This window comes from Trichechus manatus, unplaced genomic scaffold, assembly GCF_000243295.1.
Source record: "Trichechus manatus latirostris isolate Lorelei unplaced genomic scaffold, TriManLat1.0 scaffold00087, whole genome shotgun sequence".
Classification (NCBI taxonomy): Eukaryota; Metazoa; Chordata; class Mammalia; order Sirenia; family Trichechidae; genus Trichechus; species Trichechus manatus.
This window is the reverse complement of record NW_004444023.1, coordinates 1563587-1580074: the sequence shown is the minus strand read 5'-3', so window position 1 is coordinate 1580074 and position 16488 is coordinate 1563587. Positions and strand designations below refer to the sequence as shown.

Genomic DNA, 16488 nt, shown 5'->3' with positions numbered 1-16488 from the left:
CCTAACCCGAATCCGTCCTTAACTTTGGACACCAGAGTCACCAGGTTGCGGGGCTGGGGGCTATGGAAAGAGGAAACCAAGTGGAACTCAGTGTCGGAATCCTAGGATGTGGAAAGTTAGAACAGAGGGCTTCTATGTTGTTGGAACACTAGTCAGTAAAAATGTTAGAATATTGCAATCCTAAATTGTTGCCATATTCAAATTCTTGGTAATTGAACTTTTTGGATGTTAAAATGTTCAAATACTGTAATTCTAGGTTGTTGAAATACTATAATGTTAAAATGTTGGAATATTGGATTCCTAGGTTGTTGGAATCCTAGAGTGTTGAAATGCTAGAATATTTTAATGCTGGGTTGTTGAATACCTTTAATGCTAAAATATTCAAATATTAGAATCCTAGTTTGTCAGGCTCCTAGAATGTTCAAACATTAGACTACTGATAATCTAGATGGTTGAAATTCTAAAACCTGTAATCATAAGATGTGGGAATCCTAGACTGTTAGAATCCCCAAATACCCAAATTCTAGAATCTTCTCAGATTCCTGGAAATGAATCCTTTGGGCCTCAGAGAAATATCAGGAACTGGGCCAGCTCCCCTATTTTACAGACAAGGAAACTGAGGCTTAGAGAAATAAAGACTTAGACAGACCTGGTCTCCTGGGACACCCCCACCCCCTCAGCAGGTCAGAACAGATAGGGCACCGCCCCTAGACCCCCAAATCTAGCAGGCCTAGCTTCGAAGTCTCCCCTCCTCCCCTCACCCCCTGCCCCAGCCTGCTGTTTGGTAAGCCAGGCTCGGAAGAAGCATTTGTGGGAATGAGGGAGGTGGAGGGAGTTGAGATTGTCGCTGGTTGAAATTCTTTGCTTAAGGCTCGAATCCCCAGCCTGTCTCTCTCAGGCTTGCCCCAGCTTTCTTTTTCCTCCCCTCCTGGTCCCAGGTGCGTTAGGGCCCCTTTCCTTCCTTCCAGCTGCCCCACCTGGGCAGTTTCACTTTCTGTTCGACCAGGCTTCATTTCCTGCCCCCCCCAAGCTGGGGACCTGGGCACCTGGGTCCTTCAGACAATGGGGACACACCCCCCACCTCCAGCTCCCCAGGAGCCCTAAATCCCCTCCTTCCAGCTCGTCCCACCCCAGTGCTGGGCCTGGAGCCAGGTAACAGGGAAAACAATAGATCCCGGAAGGAAGCTGGGGTGGGAAGGTGGTGGATAGGGAAGGGGGTGCTCACTTAGCCTCACCCTCCCAAGCTGCGGAAAAAATCCAGGTGTCCACGCTCCCGGGGGTACCCTCACTCCAACCCACCATGCCAGTCCAGCCCCCAAACTCCTGCCAGATCTCTCTCCCAGCACACCTGGGGTGCTGGCATCCTGCCAGGGTTGAGCTGGGGTTGGGAGGAGGCTGGCAGGAAGCGAGGGTTGGGGTCTCTGAGTTTCCGGGGGAAACAGCCAGCCGTGCCCTGGTAGTATTCCAGTCCATTGCTGAAGGCAGCTCAGAGCTTCTCCATTGCTACCTCCCTCTCCCGCACCCTAGTTTCCTGAGTGTGGCTTCTACGGCCTTTACGACAAGATTCTGCTCTTCAAACATGACCCCACGTCAGCCAACCTCCTGCAGCTGGTGCGCTCCGCGGGTGACATCCAGGAGGGCGACCTGGTGGAGGTGGTGCTATCGGGTGAGACTCCGCGGCCCGCCGAGAGGCGGGGCCTCGGGTGGGGGCGGGGCATCAGGACTGAGTTGGAGTCAGAAACTTTCTTCTTAAAGTTCAGAGGCCCACTCTGGTGGCACAGTGGTTAAGCGTTCGGCTGCTGACCAAAAGGTTCAAAACATAATGCTGAGGGGCAGAAGCTAAGACACCAGATTACATATGTGATTTCATTTATAAAGCACAAAAGACTGGCAAAATTACTCTGTGGTGTTAGAAGGCAGGAGTCTACCTCTGGGGAAGATGGAGACTGGGGTGGGGGGTGGGCAGGAAGGGATTGCCTGGGGACTGGTTTCAACTGCCAGTTATCGAAGCTCCCCAGGTGATTCTAATGTGCAGCCAAAATCTGATTCACCCACCCACCATTTCCATTTTATAGATAGGAAAGTTCTGAGCACCTTAGAATTGAGAGAACAGCAAGTGCAAAGGCCCTGAGGTAGGAGGGAGCTTGGTTTGTCACTTAGTAAATACAGTGCTAAGCGTCTACAGCCTTTGGTCCTTTCATGAAGGCAGGTGGTGGAGGGGTTTGTATGTGTTTTATTCATAGTTGTATCTCCCATGCATACGGACATGCTCAGTAAAATTTGTTGAATGACAAAAGTTTGGATTTACCCCCCTGGTGACCTCTAAATTGTAAATACTCTCCTGTAGGTAGAATCTTTATCTTCATCCTGGTCTCTCCTCTAAACCCTCCCTGACAGCTTCACTTGGCATCTAATAGGCATCTCGGATATGGCCTGTCCAAGACAGAATTCTTCTTGACTTTCTCCTTCTGAACCTGCCCTTCCTGTACCCATTGCCATCAAGTTGATTCCGACTCATAGCGACCCGATAGGACAGAGTAGAACTGCCCCATAGGGTTTCCAAGACTGGAATCTTTATGGAAGCAGATTGCCGCATCTTTCTCCCGTGGACTGGCTGGTGGGTTTCAACCTCTGACCTTTCAGTTAGCAGCTGAGTGCTTAACCACTGTGCCACCAGGGCTCCTTGCTATTCCGATAGCCTTCTCCACTTCAGTGAAGGGTGTCACCATTCACTGGGGTTCTCAGGCCCCAAATCTTGGTGCACCCTTGACTCCTCTTTTTCTCTCATTCCCTCACTTGATCCATCAGCAAACCTTATCTTTAACATACATCCGGAATTTATTTCTTACCAAGCCTGCTGATTCAAGCCACCATCACCTCCTGCCTAGACAATTGCAGTAGCATTTAAGTCAGATCATCACACTCCACTGCTCAGAGTCCTCCCATGGCTCCCCATTGCCCTTGGAGTAGAATGTAAACTCCTCAGCATGACCTCAGAGCCCTACATGATCTGGCCCCTGCCAGTTCCCCCAACTGATCTCTTAACATTCTCCTCCTTACTTTCTCTGTTCCAGCCATGCTTGCCTGGCCTCCGTCCCTTGAACAAACCAAGCTCCCTCCTACCTCAGGGCCTTTGCACGTGCTGTTCTCCCAACCTGAGATGCCGCCCCCCCCCGCCCAGTTTTGTCACAGCTGGCTCCTCCTTATTTTGAATCTCAGCTCAAATGTCATTTCCTCAGAGTAGCCTTCCCTGATCACCCTACCAAAAGTCACCAACTTCTTGGTCATGTTCTGTATTATCACACTGATTTGATTTTCTTCACAGCATCTAGCACTCTCTGAAATTTCCTTGTTTATTTATGTGTTTATGGTTCTTGTCTGTCTCCTCCCAAAAATGTCAGCTCCCTGAGAGCAGGGTGTGTGTCTGTCTTATTCATTGCTTTATCCCGAGTGGCTGAACAGTGCTTGACATCTGGAGGAGAACTTCCTTCCCATTGAATAATGCTAATAAAAATAGCTTAATAATAGAAGGAAATTTTGAAAGAGAGAGAAATGAGACCTAATCCAAAAATGAAACTGTTTTAAAATAGTTGTTGTTGGGTGCTGTTGACTGGATATTTGACTCATAGCAACCCCACGTGACTGAGTAGAACTGACCCATAGGGTTTTCTAGGCTGTAATCTTTATGGGGGAGCCCCCGTGGTGCAGTGGTTAAGACCTCAGCTGCTAACCAAGAGGTCAGCAGTTTGAATCCACCAGCTGCTCCTTGGAAACCCTATGGGGCAGTTCTACTCTGTCCTACAGGGTCACTATGAATTGAAATAGACTTGGTGGCAATGGGGTGTTTTGTTTGTTTGTTTTTTAATTTTTATGGGAGCAGATTGCCAGGTCTTTCTCCTGTGGAGCAGCTGAGCAGGTTCAAACCTCCAATGTTTCAGTTAGCAGCAGAGCACTTAAACGTTGTGTCACGAGGGCTCCTTGTTTTAAAATAATACCTGACATTTGTTGAGCATTTTCTATGCGCCAGGCACTGTTTTAATTACTCTCCATATATTAATTATTTTACGCTAAAAAAAAAAAAAGTCTATAGGGATACAGTGTGATGATGCTGAGAAAGCTCTTTTCCCAGACACCTGCATGGCTCATACCCTTCCCTCCTCTGGTCTTTGCCTTAATGTCACCTCCTCCAGGAGGCCCTCCCCAAGCACCTATTTCCCTATCTCCTTTCCCTGCTTAAATTTTCTTGTTAGCACTTACCGTCTTAACGTTTTCAAAAGGCATTAAGTACAGTGCTAAGAGTGTGATCTCTGCAGCCAGATTGGCCTGGATTTGAATCAGAGTTTTGCCACTTTTGCTAGCTGTGTGACCTTGGGCAGATCACTTAACCTATCTGTGTCAAGTGCCTGGCTCAGAGTAAAGGCTTTTTGTCTGTCTTTCTTGGTAGAACGTAAGCCCCCGGGAAGCGGGGAGTTTGTCTCTTTTGTTCTATGCAGTGCCCCACCGCCTAGAACAGTGCCTGGCACATAGTAGGGGTCAGTGTGTATTTGTTAGATATCCCTTGTGAGGACTGTGAGAGACCTTGACTGTATGGAGTTGTGGTGGGTAACCAGGGCACACGGGAGCTGAGACTGCTCGGGCCTGGCCACCCCTATGACCAGCCCCACTATCCGCCTTCCCTGCTGCCCGCCTGCAGCCTCGGCCACCTTCGAGGACTTCCAGATCCGCCCGCACGCCCTCACAGTGCACTCGTACCGAGCGCCCGCCTTCTGCGACCACTGTGGCGAGATGCTCTTCGGCTTGGTGCGCCAGGGCCTCAAGTGCGATGGTGAGGCATGAAGGGGAGCTGGGGGCGGGGCTGACGGGGTTGCTGCTGGGGACCCGGCCGGGGGCAGAGCTCAGGGCCGGAGGGGTGGAGCCTGGGAGAGGGAGTTGAGAGGGAGAGGTGGGGACCCAGGGACAGAGCTTCAGAGAGGAGGGGCAGTGCTGGAGGTGTGTCTAAGGGGCGGCACTTAGAGCTAGTGAAGGTGGAAGAGGAGGGACCAAGAGGTGGGGGCGGGGCCTGGGAAGCGCTCAGGACTGGAGGGGCGGGGCATAGGAGGTGGAGCTTGGAGAGCGAGATAAAGTGGAGATGGGGAAGGAGGGGCAGTGCTAGAGAGGGTACCTGTATCAGTCATGGTTCAACCAGAGAAACAATTAGTAGGAAATGGCCAGGGCTGTTTTCCCAGAGCCCTCTAGGTGAGTTCCAGCCGCCAACATTTCTGCTAGTAGTAGAGGGACTAGAAGATATATGTTAAGAGATTTATTGTAAGATATTAGCATACATGATCGTGAGCAAGTCTGAAATCTGAAGGGCAGGCCGTCAGCAAGGGTAGACTGGACCTCTTAGGTCATGGGCTGAGAATGCTTCCACAGGAGGAATTTCTTCATCTGGAAAATCTCAGCTCTCCTCTTAAAACCCTTCAGTTGATTGAATCAATCCCACCCAGTTTAACTGGATAATTTCGTCTGCAAAATACCTTCACAGCAACACCTAAATTTGTGTTTGATTGAATAACGGGGGACTCTAGCCTTGCCAAGTTGACACATAAAAGTCCACCCCTTGTCAACTTGGCAACCATACACTTAAATCAGATTTAATCTCCAAATAAAGACAATAACAAAGTCATACTTCTACCTAATATGATACAGCTGTATCCTGAGTACAACCGAAAACACGCTAAGCCTTTCTGCAGAAGAGGCTGCAAAGGCCTTGGGTGATGTTCACCCTTCTCCTTTAATATCCTGTAATTTATACAGGTAGTCCCCGATTTATGACAGGGTTCCGTTCCAACGACTACGTTATAAATCAGTTCTGACATAAGTCGAATACCTCATTTTTTTAGTTTTCATTATTATTGCCTTTTATTGTCAGAATCTTTATAAATCATAACTCAAACATCTGCGAGTGAACATCTGAGAATGATAACATTAGCAAATTACATGCTGCAACATTGTATGTAGTCATATTACTAACGATAAGATGTACAACAAAAGGACGGTAGTAAATGTGATTTGTCTTAACTTGAATACGTTCTAAGTCGGGGACTACCTGTACTGTGATATAAGGCTAACTGTTAATAATATGGTCCCTGGGTGGCGCAAATGATTTGCCCTGGACTGCTAGCCTAAAGGTTGGCGATTCGAACCGACCCAGCAGTGCCGTGAAAGAAAATCCTGGCAGTCTGCTTCCAAAAAGATAAACCCACCTATTGCCATCCAGTTGATTCCGGCTCATAGAGACCCTATAAGGACAGAGGAGAACTGGCCCATAGGGTTTCCAAGGCTGTAAACCCACCAGCCTTAAAGATTACAGCCACAAAAACTCCTATGGGGCAGTTCCACTCTGTAACATGTGGGCTCACCATGAGTCAGAATTGACTTGAGGGCAACAGGTTTATTATCAATATATCTTGTACACATACAAAATTTCATAACAAAATAAGAAAGAAATACTCAACTCTTACAGTCCTTATTTCTGCAGCTGGTCATGTGATTGTAGCTAGTATTTATAATTACCTTTTCACTATCCATTCTATGTGCCCTTTGCCCTCAGCAAGCACCTCAGCTGGTCTTAGTTCCTTGCCTGGTGGGGTGACCCAAACTTTTATTCTTAAAGGGTCTGGGCCATTAGCAGTTCTGCCTGAAATTTTTTTTTTTTAAATTTATAGTTTTCCATTGACTTTAATCACAAGACGTGGTAGTACTAAAAGATGCCCTAGGGATCGCCTGTATTCTAGACCCACAGAAAGGGAGAAAGGGTGGAGGGTTGGAGCTGGAGGGATGTAGGGGGTGGGGCTGTGAATCTTGGAGGGGTGAGTGGATGAGGTGTGGGCAAAAGGATGGGATAAACTGGAGGGGGCCATGGTGGTCTTTTGCAGAGGTGGGACTAAGGAGAAGAGGTTGCTCTTGGAGAGTTGAGGCTGGGAAGGAAGGGTGGGCGGGAGCAAGGTGGCCTCAGGAAAGGAAGTGGTGGAATTTGAGGCGGAGGCAGGAGGAACAGGATCTCTAGCGAGGTGGACTGGAGTCTCTGGGGTGGAATAGAGGGGTGGGGCTGGGGGCAGAATTTCAGGGCAAACTTTGGAGATGAAAGGAGGCCTTCTCTTGTGGGATGGGAAGGGGAGGGGAAAGGGGCACATTGCAGGGACTGGGGGGCAGTGTTTCCTGGAGAGTAAAGTGGTGAAGCACCTCGGGGTGGAGGCGGGCCTGCAAACCCGAACAAGGGGCAGGACTCCGAGAGGGTTGGGGCGGGGCATAGGGATTGATAGATTTAAGGTGGGGGGGGTGGAGTATAGCATCTCAGGAAACCCTGGTAGTATAGTGGTAAGGCTTTTTGGCTGCGAACCAAAAGGTCAGCAGTTCCAATCCACCACGCACTTATTAGAAAACGTACGCGGTAGTTCTACCTTGTCCTGTAGGGTTGCTATGAGTCAGGATCTACTTGACGGCAATGGGTTTGGTTTGGTAGTGTCTCATGGGCATGGGAGGGGTCGGGCTTGGATAGGGCTGGAGCGCGGCCGGGTAGAGGGCCTGGGAGGGGGCGGAGGCTGTTTCTTTGACTATCTGGCTCCCCCTTCAGGCTGCGGGCTGAACTACCACAAGCGCTGTGCCTTCAGCATCCCCAACAACTGCAGTGGGGCCCGCAAGCGGCGCCTGTCATCCACATCTCTAGCCAGTGGCCATTCGGTGCGCCTAGGCACCTCTGAGTCCCTGCCCTGCTTGACCGACGAGCTGGTGAGAGGCTGGCTAATGGGGCTGTGGGGTGACGGGTTCCAGGCATGGGGGCAACACACTGATACGCCCCTTTCACTCTCTCTGATGGATAGAGCGTTAGCACCACTGAACTCCTGGCCCGCCGCCCCCCCTCGTCCTCCTCCTCATCTTCTGCCTCATCCTACACGGGCCGCCCCATCGAGCTGGACAAGATGCTGCTCTCCAAGGTCAAGGTGCCGCATACCTTCCTCATCCACAGCTACACGAGGCCCACTGTCTGCCAGGCCTGCAAGAAACTCCTCAAGGGCCTCTTCCGCCAGGGCCTGCAGTGCAAAGGTCAGCGGGGCCCGGACAGGGAGGTCAGGCAGGGTCAGAACCCCTACTCGGAGCCTTAGGACCTCAACGGGGCTTGTGGGGGACAAAATCTAAGAAGGGGACTGCCCATGGCTCTTTGTAGCCTTTGGGATCCTGGATTCCTAGAACCTCAGTCACGGGAACCTTGGAGTTCTAGAACGTTCAAATCCTAGAACTTTAGAATCCTGTGCTCAGAAAACACTTAGCATGGAATTCCAAAACAGTAAAACCTGAGTGTTCTAGAATCAGAACCTTAGAAACATAAGATTTAAGAACTCTGGAATCATAGAATTCAGCAAACAAAACCACAGAATAATAGAATTTCAGAACATTAGAATTTTAGAATCATAAGATTTGAAAATAATAGACACCTAGAAGCATCAAATTTGAGTCTTAGAAGTCTAGAATCATATAATTATCAAACTCTTGAATCCTACATCCTAGGCATCTGTAATCCCAGAACTTCAAACTGTCAAGTTCTAGAATACCAAAAGTCTAGACTAATAATTGGGTTAGAATGATCCAGGTCTAGAATTCCTTGGAATCCCCAAATTTTAGAACCTTAGAAGAACAGAACTAAAGTCTAGAACTAAAGAACCATAGAAACCTCCAATGAATTCTGTAGGCTCAGAAGTCTAGATTCATAGAACTGTAGAATCACTGAACTCTGGCATTTAGATTTATAAAATCCTAAAACCTTGGACATTAAGGAGTCTCCCAAGTCTAGAATCATAGAACTGCAGAATCTTCAAATTCTCGAATCATAGGTATGTAAAGTTCTAGGAACAGAACCCACAGAATTCTGGAGTCATATAAGTCTAGAATCACAGAACCTTAGAAAAATGGGTTTTCATCAAGCTCTAGAATCTCTGATACATAGTGTCCTTATTAGAGTCATCAAACGCTGAAGCCGTGGTTCTCAACCAGGGATAATTTTGCCTACCCCAGGGGATATCAGTAATGTTTGGAGATATTTTTAGTTGTCAGACTTGGAGACCTTGAGTGGGTCGAGGACAGGGATTCTGCTAAATATTCTACAGAGCACAGAACAACCGTCTGTCAAGGAATTGTCAGGACCAAAATGTTAATCCTGCCAAGGTTGATAAACCCTGCTCTAGAGTGTTCAAAGTCTAGAATCATAGCATGTAGAACCCATTACATTCTAGAATTTTAGAAGTCCAGGATGGTGGAAACATACATTGTTAGAACTTTAGAACCTTAGAGTCATGAGGCTTTAGGGTCAAAGACTGAATGTAGCCTTCCCACTACACAGTTGAGTAAACTGTGGTTCAAAGGGGAGGGGGGGTGACCAGAGAAGGGTCAGCCAGATTTCCTGATCCAGACCCTTTTGAGCCTGGAGGTTAGGGGTTAACATTCAACCCTTATAGGTGATCTCTCTTCCCTCTCCCACCCATCCCCCTGCTACTTGTCCTTCTACCAGATTGCAAGTTTAACTGTCACAAACGCTGTGCTACTCGTGTCCCTAATGACTGTCTGGGGGAGGCACTTATCAATGGAGGTAAGAGCTGGGGGGCTTGAGAGGGAAGTGGGGAGGCACAGGATTGGGTGAAGGCCCTTCTGAAGTCCCTGCCCCCCTAGATGTGCCAATGGAGGAGGCCACCGACTTTAGCGAGGCTGACAAGAGTGTCCTCATGGATGAGTCAGATGACTCCGGTATCATCCCCGGCTCCCACTCGGAAAATGCCCTGCATGCCAGCGAGGAGGAAGAAGGCGAGGGAGGCAAGGCACAGAGGTACCCACAGCACCCTCTGGTGACCCCGGGGGAAGATCTTTCCCTACTTTGAGCCTCAACTTCCCCATCTCTACCATGGGATGACATCACTTTATATTTATAAAATTTCTGGGTTCCCAGAAAGCACCACAATTTTTAATTTTGGCTTTTTTCCAAATTTATATTAAAATATTTTTTTATAGAGGTATATTTTAATTTATATGGTATGTCTTTTTTGAAGCTGGTAATACAGTCATTCCAAAGATATATAGTGAATCCCTCCAATTCCCTGTTTCTTAGTTACCCAGCTTCTTTCCCTGGAGGAAACCACTAGGGCTGGTTTCTGGGTCCTTCTAGAAACATTCTGTATTGCACAATGACAGTATAAAGAGTAAGAACATGGACTATGGAACCAGGCTGCTGTGTGGCCCTAAGATATTAATCTCTCTGAGCCTCGGTGTCCTCATCAATAAAATGGGGACAAAGTACAGATAGTCTCCATTCCGGTGACTCTGTCGTAATTCAGTTCTGATGTAAATCCAATACTTTTTTTTTTTTAAGTTTTCATTATTATTGCCTTTTGTTATCAATATCTTTATAAATCTGATCTTTAAACATCTGCGGGTGAACATCTGAGAATGATAACGTTAGCAAATCATGCATTGCAACATTGTGTGTAGTACAGTACATATTACTAACGATAAGATGTAAGAAAAAAAAACAGGTGGTTAAGTGCAGTTCGGAGTAACTCGAATGTCGGAAGTCGGGACGACCTGTAAACCAAAAACTCCAAAGCCATTGCCGTGGAGTCGATTTCGACTCATAGGGACTCTGTAGGACAGAGTAGAACTGCCCCATAGAATTTCCAAGGAGCACCTGATGGATTTGAACTGCTGACTTTTATGGGTAGCAGCGTAGCTCTTAACCACTACGCCACCAGGTAGTACCTACAGTACAGGGATGTTGTCAGAATTACTTGAATACAAGTTAGGTACCTAGAAGAGTGCCTCACGCAGTAAGTGTTAAATGAGTGTTACCTCTTATTAATCAGAGAGCACTAAAATCTTATAAAGAAAGGAAAATAATATCCTTTTCTTTCAACCATTTTGGCCTCTGTTTGACTTGAATGGCCTTAAACCAGTCCCCTTGCCTGTACAACGGAGTAGAGAAGATATCCCCAAGGACCTGACAGGCAATGACTTGGCAATCCAGATTCTCATTTTCGCCCCCTAAAGAGACCCCTCCCTCACTGTGGGAAATCTGGAAACCGCATGGGGACGGGGGGCGAGGGGGAGGGGGAAGTGTGTGGCAAACTTTTTTGCAACTGCCCAGAGGTGTCCCCTGCGGCTCCAGGTGCCAGTGATCATTTTCTGCATGTGACTTCTTGTCCCTTCCCTCCCTCCCCAGCTCCCTGGGGTATATCCCCCTGATGAGGGTGGTGCAGTCTGTGCGACACACAACACGGAAATCCAGCACAACGCTGCGCGAGGGGTGGGTGGTTCATTACAGCAGCAAGGACACGCTGGTAAGTGCGTGGGGGGGCGGGGCCAGGCCGACCGAGCTGGAGTTGGAGAGGGGGCGGGGCTACAGTTAGAGGGAGGTTGAGGCCACAGGGGATGGGACCCGTGGGGCGGAGCTAGAGTTAAGGGGGCAGGATTAGTTTGAGAAGGCGCAGGGGCTAGTTGGGGAGTGGAACTGGTTAGAGTGGGCGGGGCCATGCTGGACACTGAGCTAGAATTAGAGGGGTCAGTTAAAAGGGTGGGACCAGTTGCGGGACCAGGCAGGAGTTAGAGGAGAAGCGGGGCTAAGGCAAGTTTAGGGGAGAGGCAGGCCCAGGTGGGGCGCAGGCAGCGTCAGGGAGGGGGTGGGACTAAAGCTACAGGAGAGTTGAGGTCATCGGGATAGGGACCAGGTTGGGCTGGGCTAGGAGGGAGGCCGAATTAGAGGTAACCCAAGGGGCTGTAGAGCCCTGGTGGCGCAGTGGTTAAGAGCTCGACTGCTAACCAGAAGGTCGGCAGTTCGAATGCACCAGCCGCTCCTTGGAAACTACGGAGCAGTTCTACTCCGCCCTATAGGGTCCCTGTGAGTCAGAATCCAGTTGGCGGGTTTTTGTTGTTGTTGTTGGAAGGGGATATAAGAGCAGGGCCAGGGGTGGTGAAGCTGAAGGGAGAGGAGGGAAGGGGTTGTAGTGGTGGGGCCAAATCTGGGCGGGGCTGGAGATAAGGGTGGGGCGGGGCTACAGGCACATAGAGGGGAGAAGGACTGGCTGGAAAATCAAAAAAACCCAAACCCGTTGCCGTCGAGTCGATGCCGACTCATAGCAACCCTATAGGACAGAGTAGAACTGCCCCATTGAGTTTCCAAGGAGCGCCTGGTGGATTCGAACTGCCGATCTTTTGGTTAGCAGCTTGTTAACCACTACTCCACCAGTGTTTCCTAAAATTAGAGACAGGGTTGTAGGGGCGGGGCCAGGTGAGGTAAGAGCTGGAGTTAGAGAGGCGGGACTAAGGCGAGAGGAGGGCTGTGGTTTAGGGGATGGGCTTAGGGCGAAATGAGGCTAGGCCCAGCTGGGGCTGGGCCAGGCAGGGGTGGAGCTAGAGTTAGGCGGGGCGAGACTAAAACTAGAGGAAGGTTGGGTTTGGGAGATGGGGTTAGGTGCAGATGAGTGTGGGCCTAGCTCGGCAGGGGCCAGGTGGGGCGGAGCTAGAGTTAGAGGGGCGGGACTAAAGTGATCGGAGGGCTGGGATTTAGGGGATGGGCTTAAGGGGGAATTGAGGCTGGGTCCAGCTGGAGCGGGGCCAGGTGGGGGCAGAGCTAGAGTTGTAGGGGGGACTTGGCCAGGGGAAGGCTGGGCTGTGCACAGGGTCCTTCAGGCCCCAGGAGCCCCAAGCAGTCTCGGAACAGCCTGAGGGTTGGTCAGCCCTCACCCTCTCCATCACCTCCCCACAGAGGAAGCGGCACTACTGGCGGCTGGACTCCAAGTGCATCACCCTCTTCCAGAACAACACCACCAACAGATACTACAAGGTGAGCCTTCCTGGGCCGGCTCCCCCAGATCTCCCCTCTTTACCCTCCTTCTCCCTTACCCTCAGGTACCTAACCCAAACCACCCCTATGGCTGCCCTGCCACCTGCTTGATTCCCACCCTGGCAAGCTCTGTCACCTCTCTGTGCCTCAGTCACGTCTGTCAACTCTCAAATGCTTCCAATGGTGGCACTCACCTCATAAGGCTGTTGTGGGGACGCAGAGCGAATCCAGGTAAAGCAATTAGCCTAAGGCCTACAATGCATTAAGCACCCAGTAATTATGAACCTACTGCCATTATTTCTTTTCAGTTACTTTCTTGAATTCCTAATTGGTGTTTATCACCACCTCCAATGCTACCACTGTGTCCCAGCCACCATCCCCCACCTGGGCACTTGCAGCAGCCCCCTTCCTGGATCCTTGTCTGCCCTCGCCTCCACATTCTGTTTCCCACTTGGCTGCCAGAGGAGTCATTATAAAACTGTAATTAAAAAAACAAAAAAAACCTCTCCAATGGCTCCTCATTGCCCTTCAAATACAACTCAGAGCCCTCGCTGTTATCTCTAGGCCTTCTGGGTCTCGAACACTACTCTGAGCTGATTTCCTCCCTCCTCCCATCCTAGTTCTCTCTGTCGCAGCCCCACTGCCAGCCAACTGTGCCTTGAACCCACCAAGTACCTCCCCACCCCACAGCTTTTGCACATTCTGTTCCCTCTCCCTGGAGAGTCTTCCTGAGAGTTTCCCATGGCCCGGTGGTTCCTTCTCCTTCTGTGGTGCTCAAACCACAGATGCCATCCCCACCCCCCAGTTCTCTATCTCATCACCTGGTTTTTTGGGGTACAGAAGTCGCTCAGTCGTTCTTTCTCTCTTTTCCTTCCTTCCCTTCCACCCTCCTTCTCCTCTCTTCCTTTTTTCCTCTCTTTTCTTTCTTTCTTCTTTCTCTTTCAGTACTTTTCAAAGCATACTCTTTTCTCTCCCCCCAGTCCCACCCAGCCTCCTTCGGGTCTGCTACTTTACTCTTGTTCTCTCCTATCTACCCTCCACACAGAGCCAAAGGGACTTGCCCTCCCTTGCTCAAAACCCTTCTGTGGCTCCCAAGGGCCCTCGCGACAAAGCCCAGGCCCATCCCTGCGGCCCATGAGACCCTGCATGACCTGACCCTAACCTCCTTTCCTTCATGTATTCATCAAACATTTATTGAGCACCTACTGTGTGCCAGCCACCATCCCGCTGATAGGGACACAGCATATCCTCTGAACACAAACAGCCTTCCTCACCGCAGGGCCTTTGCACATGGTGTTCCCTCCACTCCTGTGCCAGATGGCCCCTTCTTACTTTTCTAGTCTGCTTAAATGCCACGTCTGCCAAGAGGCCTTTCCTGACCACCCTGTGCCATCCAGGCCTTTCTTCACTGACTAGACCCTGTGGGCTCCTCCGAGTTAGGTGGGGGGAGCCACAGGGTTTGCCTGGCGCCCTCAACCACGCTGGCTCCATGTCCTGCCAGGAGATTCCACTGTCGGAAATCCTCGCCATAGAGTCTGCCCAGAACTTCAGCCTCGTGCCGCCGGGCACCAACCCCCACTGCTTTGAGATCGTCACTGCCAATGCCACCTACTTCGTGGGCGAGACACCTGGCGGGGCCCCAGGGGGGCCAAGTGGGCAAGGGGCTGAGGCAGCCCGGGGCTGGGAGATGGCCATCCGTCAAGCTCTGATGCCCATCATCCTCCAGGACGCACCCCGTGCCCCAGGCCACACACCCCACAGTGAGTCTCCACCCTGGGTGCCTGAGAGGGTAGGCTGGGAGGGCTGGGGCAGGGGTTCTGGGAGGGGGGCAGGGGAAGTCAGGTTAAGAGCATGGCTTCTGGAGTCAGCAGACCTGGGTCAAGTCTCCATTAGGCTCCTGACCTGCTATGTGGCCTTAGGCTTGTCACTTTCCCTCTCCAAGTCTTGTTGCAGGCGACGACTCCTCCTCCAAACTGTGAGATGAACTTTTTTTTTTTAATTTAAAATAGTTTTGTTGTTGTTGTTGAGAATATACACAGCAGAACATACACTGGTTCAACAGTCTCTTCATGTACAATTCAGTGCCATTGATTGCGTTCTTGGACTTGTGTAGCCATTCTCACCCTCCTTTTCTGAGTTGTTCCTCCCCCACTGACGTACACTCAGTGAGAGAGGAACATTTTAATTCATGCATTTTCTGTGCGCCTCCTCTGTGCTCAGCCTGTGCTGGGCAGTGCTGGGGACCCAGTGGTGACTGACACAGCCCCAGGCTTGCCCTCTCAGGGCTTATACCCCAGTGGAGGAGACAGACCCACCCCCAAACAGTAACCACCCAGAGTGGGCAGGGCTGGGCCAAGGAAGCCAGCCAGCTCTGCCCCTGACTCTAGCACTGCCCCTGCCTGGCCCTGCCCTGGTTGGGCCCAGCCTCACCTCCACCTAACCCTACCCCCTAAACCCAGCCTTCCTCTAGCTTTGCTCCTGCCCCCTGGCTAGCTCCTCCCCTGCCTGGCCTTACTCCAGCTGGGCCCAGCCTCATCTCCTCCTTAAGCTCCTAAACCCCAGCCTTCTCTTGCTTTAGTCCCGCCCCACCTGACCCCACCCCTATAGCCCCCTCTCTAACTTTAAGTCTACCTCCGAACTGCCCTTCTCCTCCCCTCTCTATGAGCGGAGCCAGAGGATCTCCTTTTCCAAGCACAGCAGTCAAAGGAGGACTTCCTGGAGGAGGTGATATCTGAGCTGAGACCTGGAGGATGAGGAGAGGTGCAATAGGGGAAAACACATGGGGAGTCACATCATGCAGAGGCAAAGGATGATCAGAGAAGGCCAGCTTCTCACCCTCTGGGGCTCATAACTCAGTGTGGGTGACAGATGTTAGTCAGAGCATTCTATACAAACAACAAGTGTGATGTAGAACATTTTATAGAGTCCTCTGACATGGCCCCAGGGTGACATTTGAGCTGAGACTGAAGGGTGGGGAGGATTTAGCCAAGTCCAGAATGAGGGAAAGAGCATTCCTGGCAGAGGGAACAGCTAGTGCAAAGGCCGGCAGGTCAGCGAGAGCTTGCTGCATTTGAGGCCCAGCAAGGAGGCCAGTGTGTCAGGAGCGCAGAATAGTAGGTGATGACGAGGTAGATAAGGGGCCTGACTATGCCTTTTAGGCCATTTAAGACACTTGGACTTCTTCTCAAGGGCATTGAGGAACCATGGCAGGATTATGAGCAGAGGAGGTGCAGAGGCAGGGTTGTGTGTCAACAAGATGCCTCTGGCTTCCCTGTGGAGAGTGAAGGGAGCAGGGCTGGGGCTGGGAGACCAGGGAGGAGGCTGCGGCAGGACCAGGCTGTGGGGATGGGGAAGGGAAGGAGGGGAGAGACGTTCAAATGGCAGAAGGATAAGGACTTTTCAGATGTCCAGCTTTGTATGGGTTAATTGGGGGGACAAGTTTAGGGGAAGATGCTGAGGTCAGTTTGGACTTTCCCCCCAAGCCTCGGTTTCCTCCTCTGTCAAATGGGACCAGCATGCTTCCCTTGCTGCTGAAGTGCTCAAAGAAATCATTCATGACATCACTTCTTGAGCCCTTAGAACATCTTACCTAGTCCTCCCAATGGCCTTACGAGGGCCGTTTGATT

At 50.5% G+C, this 16488-nt stretch overlaps 1 protein-coding gene across 1 annotated transcript in view; it reads left to right on the top strand.

The window, feature by feature from the left end:
• The window catches only part of PRKD2 (protein kinase D2), a 33290-nt gene that overhangs the window by 1251 nt on the left and 15551 nt on the right, over positions 1–16488 (top strand). The window contains exons 2-10 of the mRNA XM_004381603.2: positions 1528–1666; positions 4694–4825; positions 7616–7770; positions 7863–8085; positions 9545–9622; positions 9703–9856; positions 11243–11360; positions 12785–12862; positions 14364–14622. Of these exons, the coding sequence (XP_004381660.1) occupies positions 1528–1666; positions 4694–4825; positions 7616–7770; positions 7863–8085; positions 9545–9622; positions 9703–9856; positions 11243–11360; positions 12785–12862; positions 14364–14622 (1336 nt within the window). The remainder of the gene's footprint in view (positions 1–1527; positions 1667–4693; positions 4826–7615; positions 7771–7862; positions 8086–9544; positions 9623–9702; positions 9857–11242; positions 11361–12784; positions 12863–14363; positions 14623–16488) is intronic.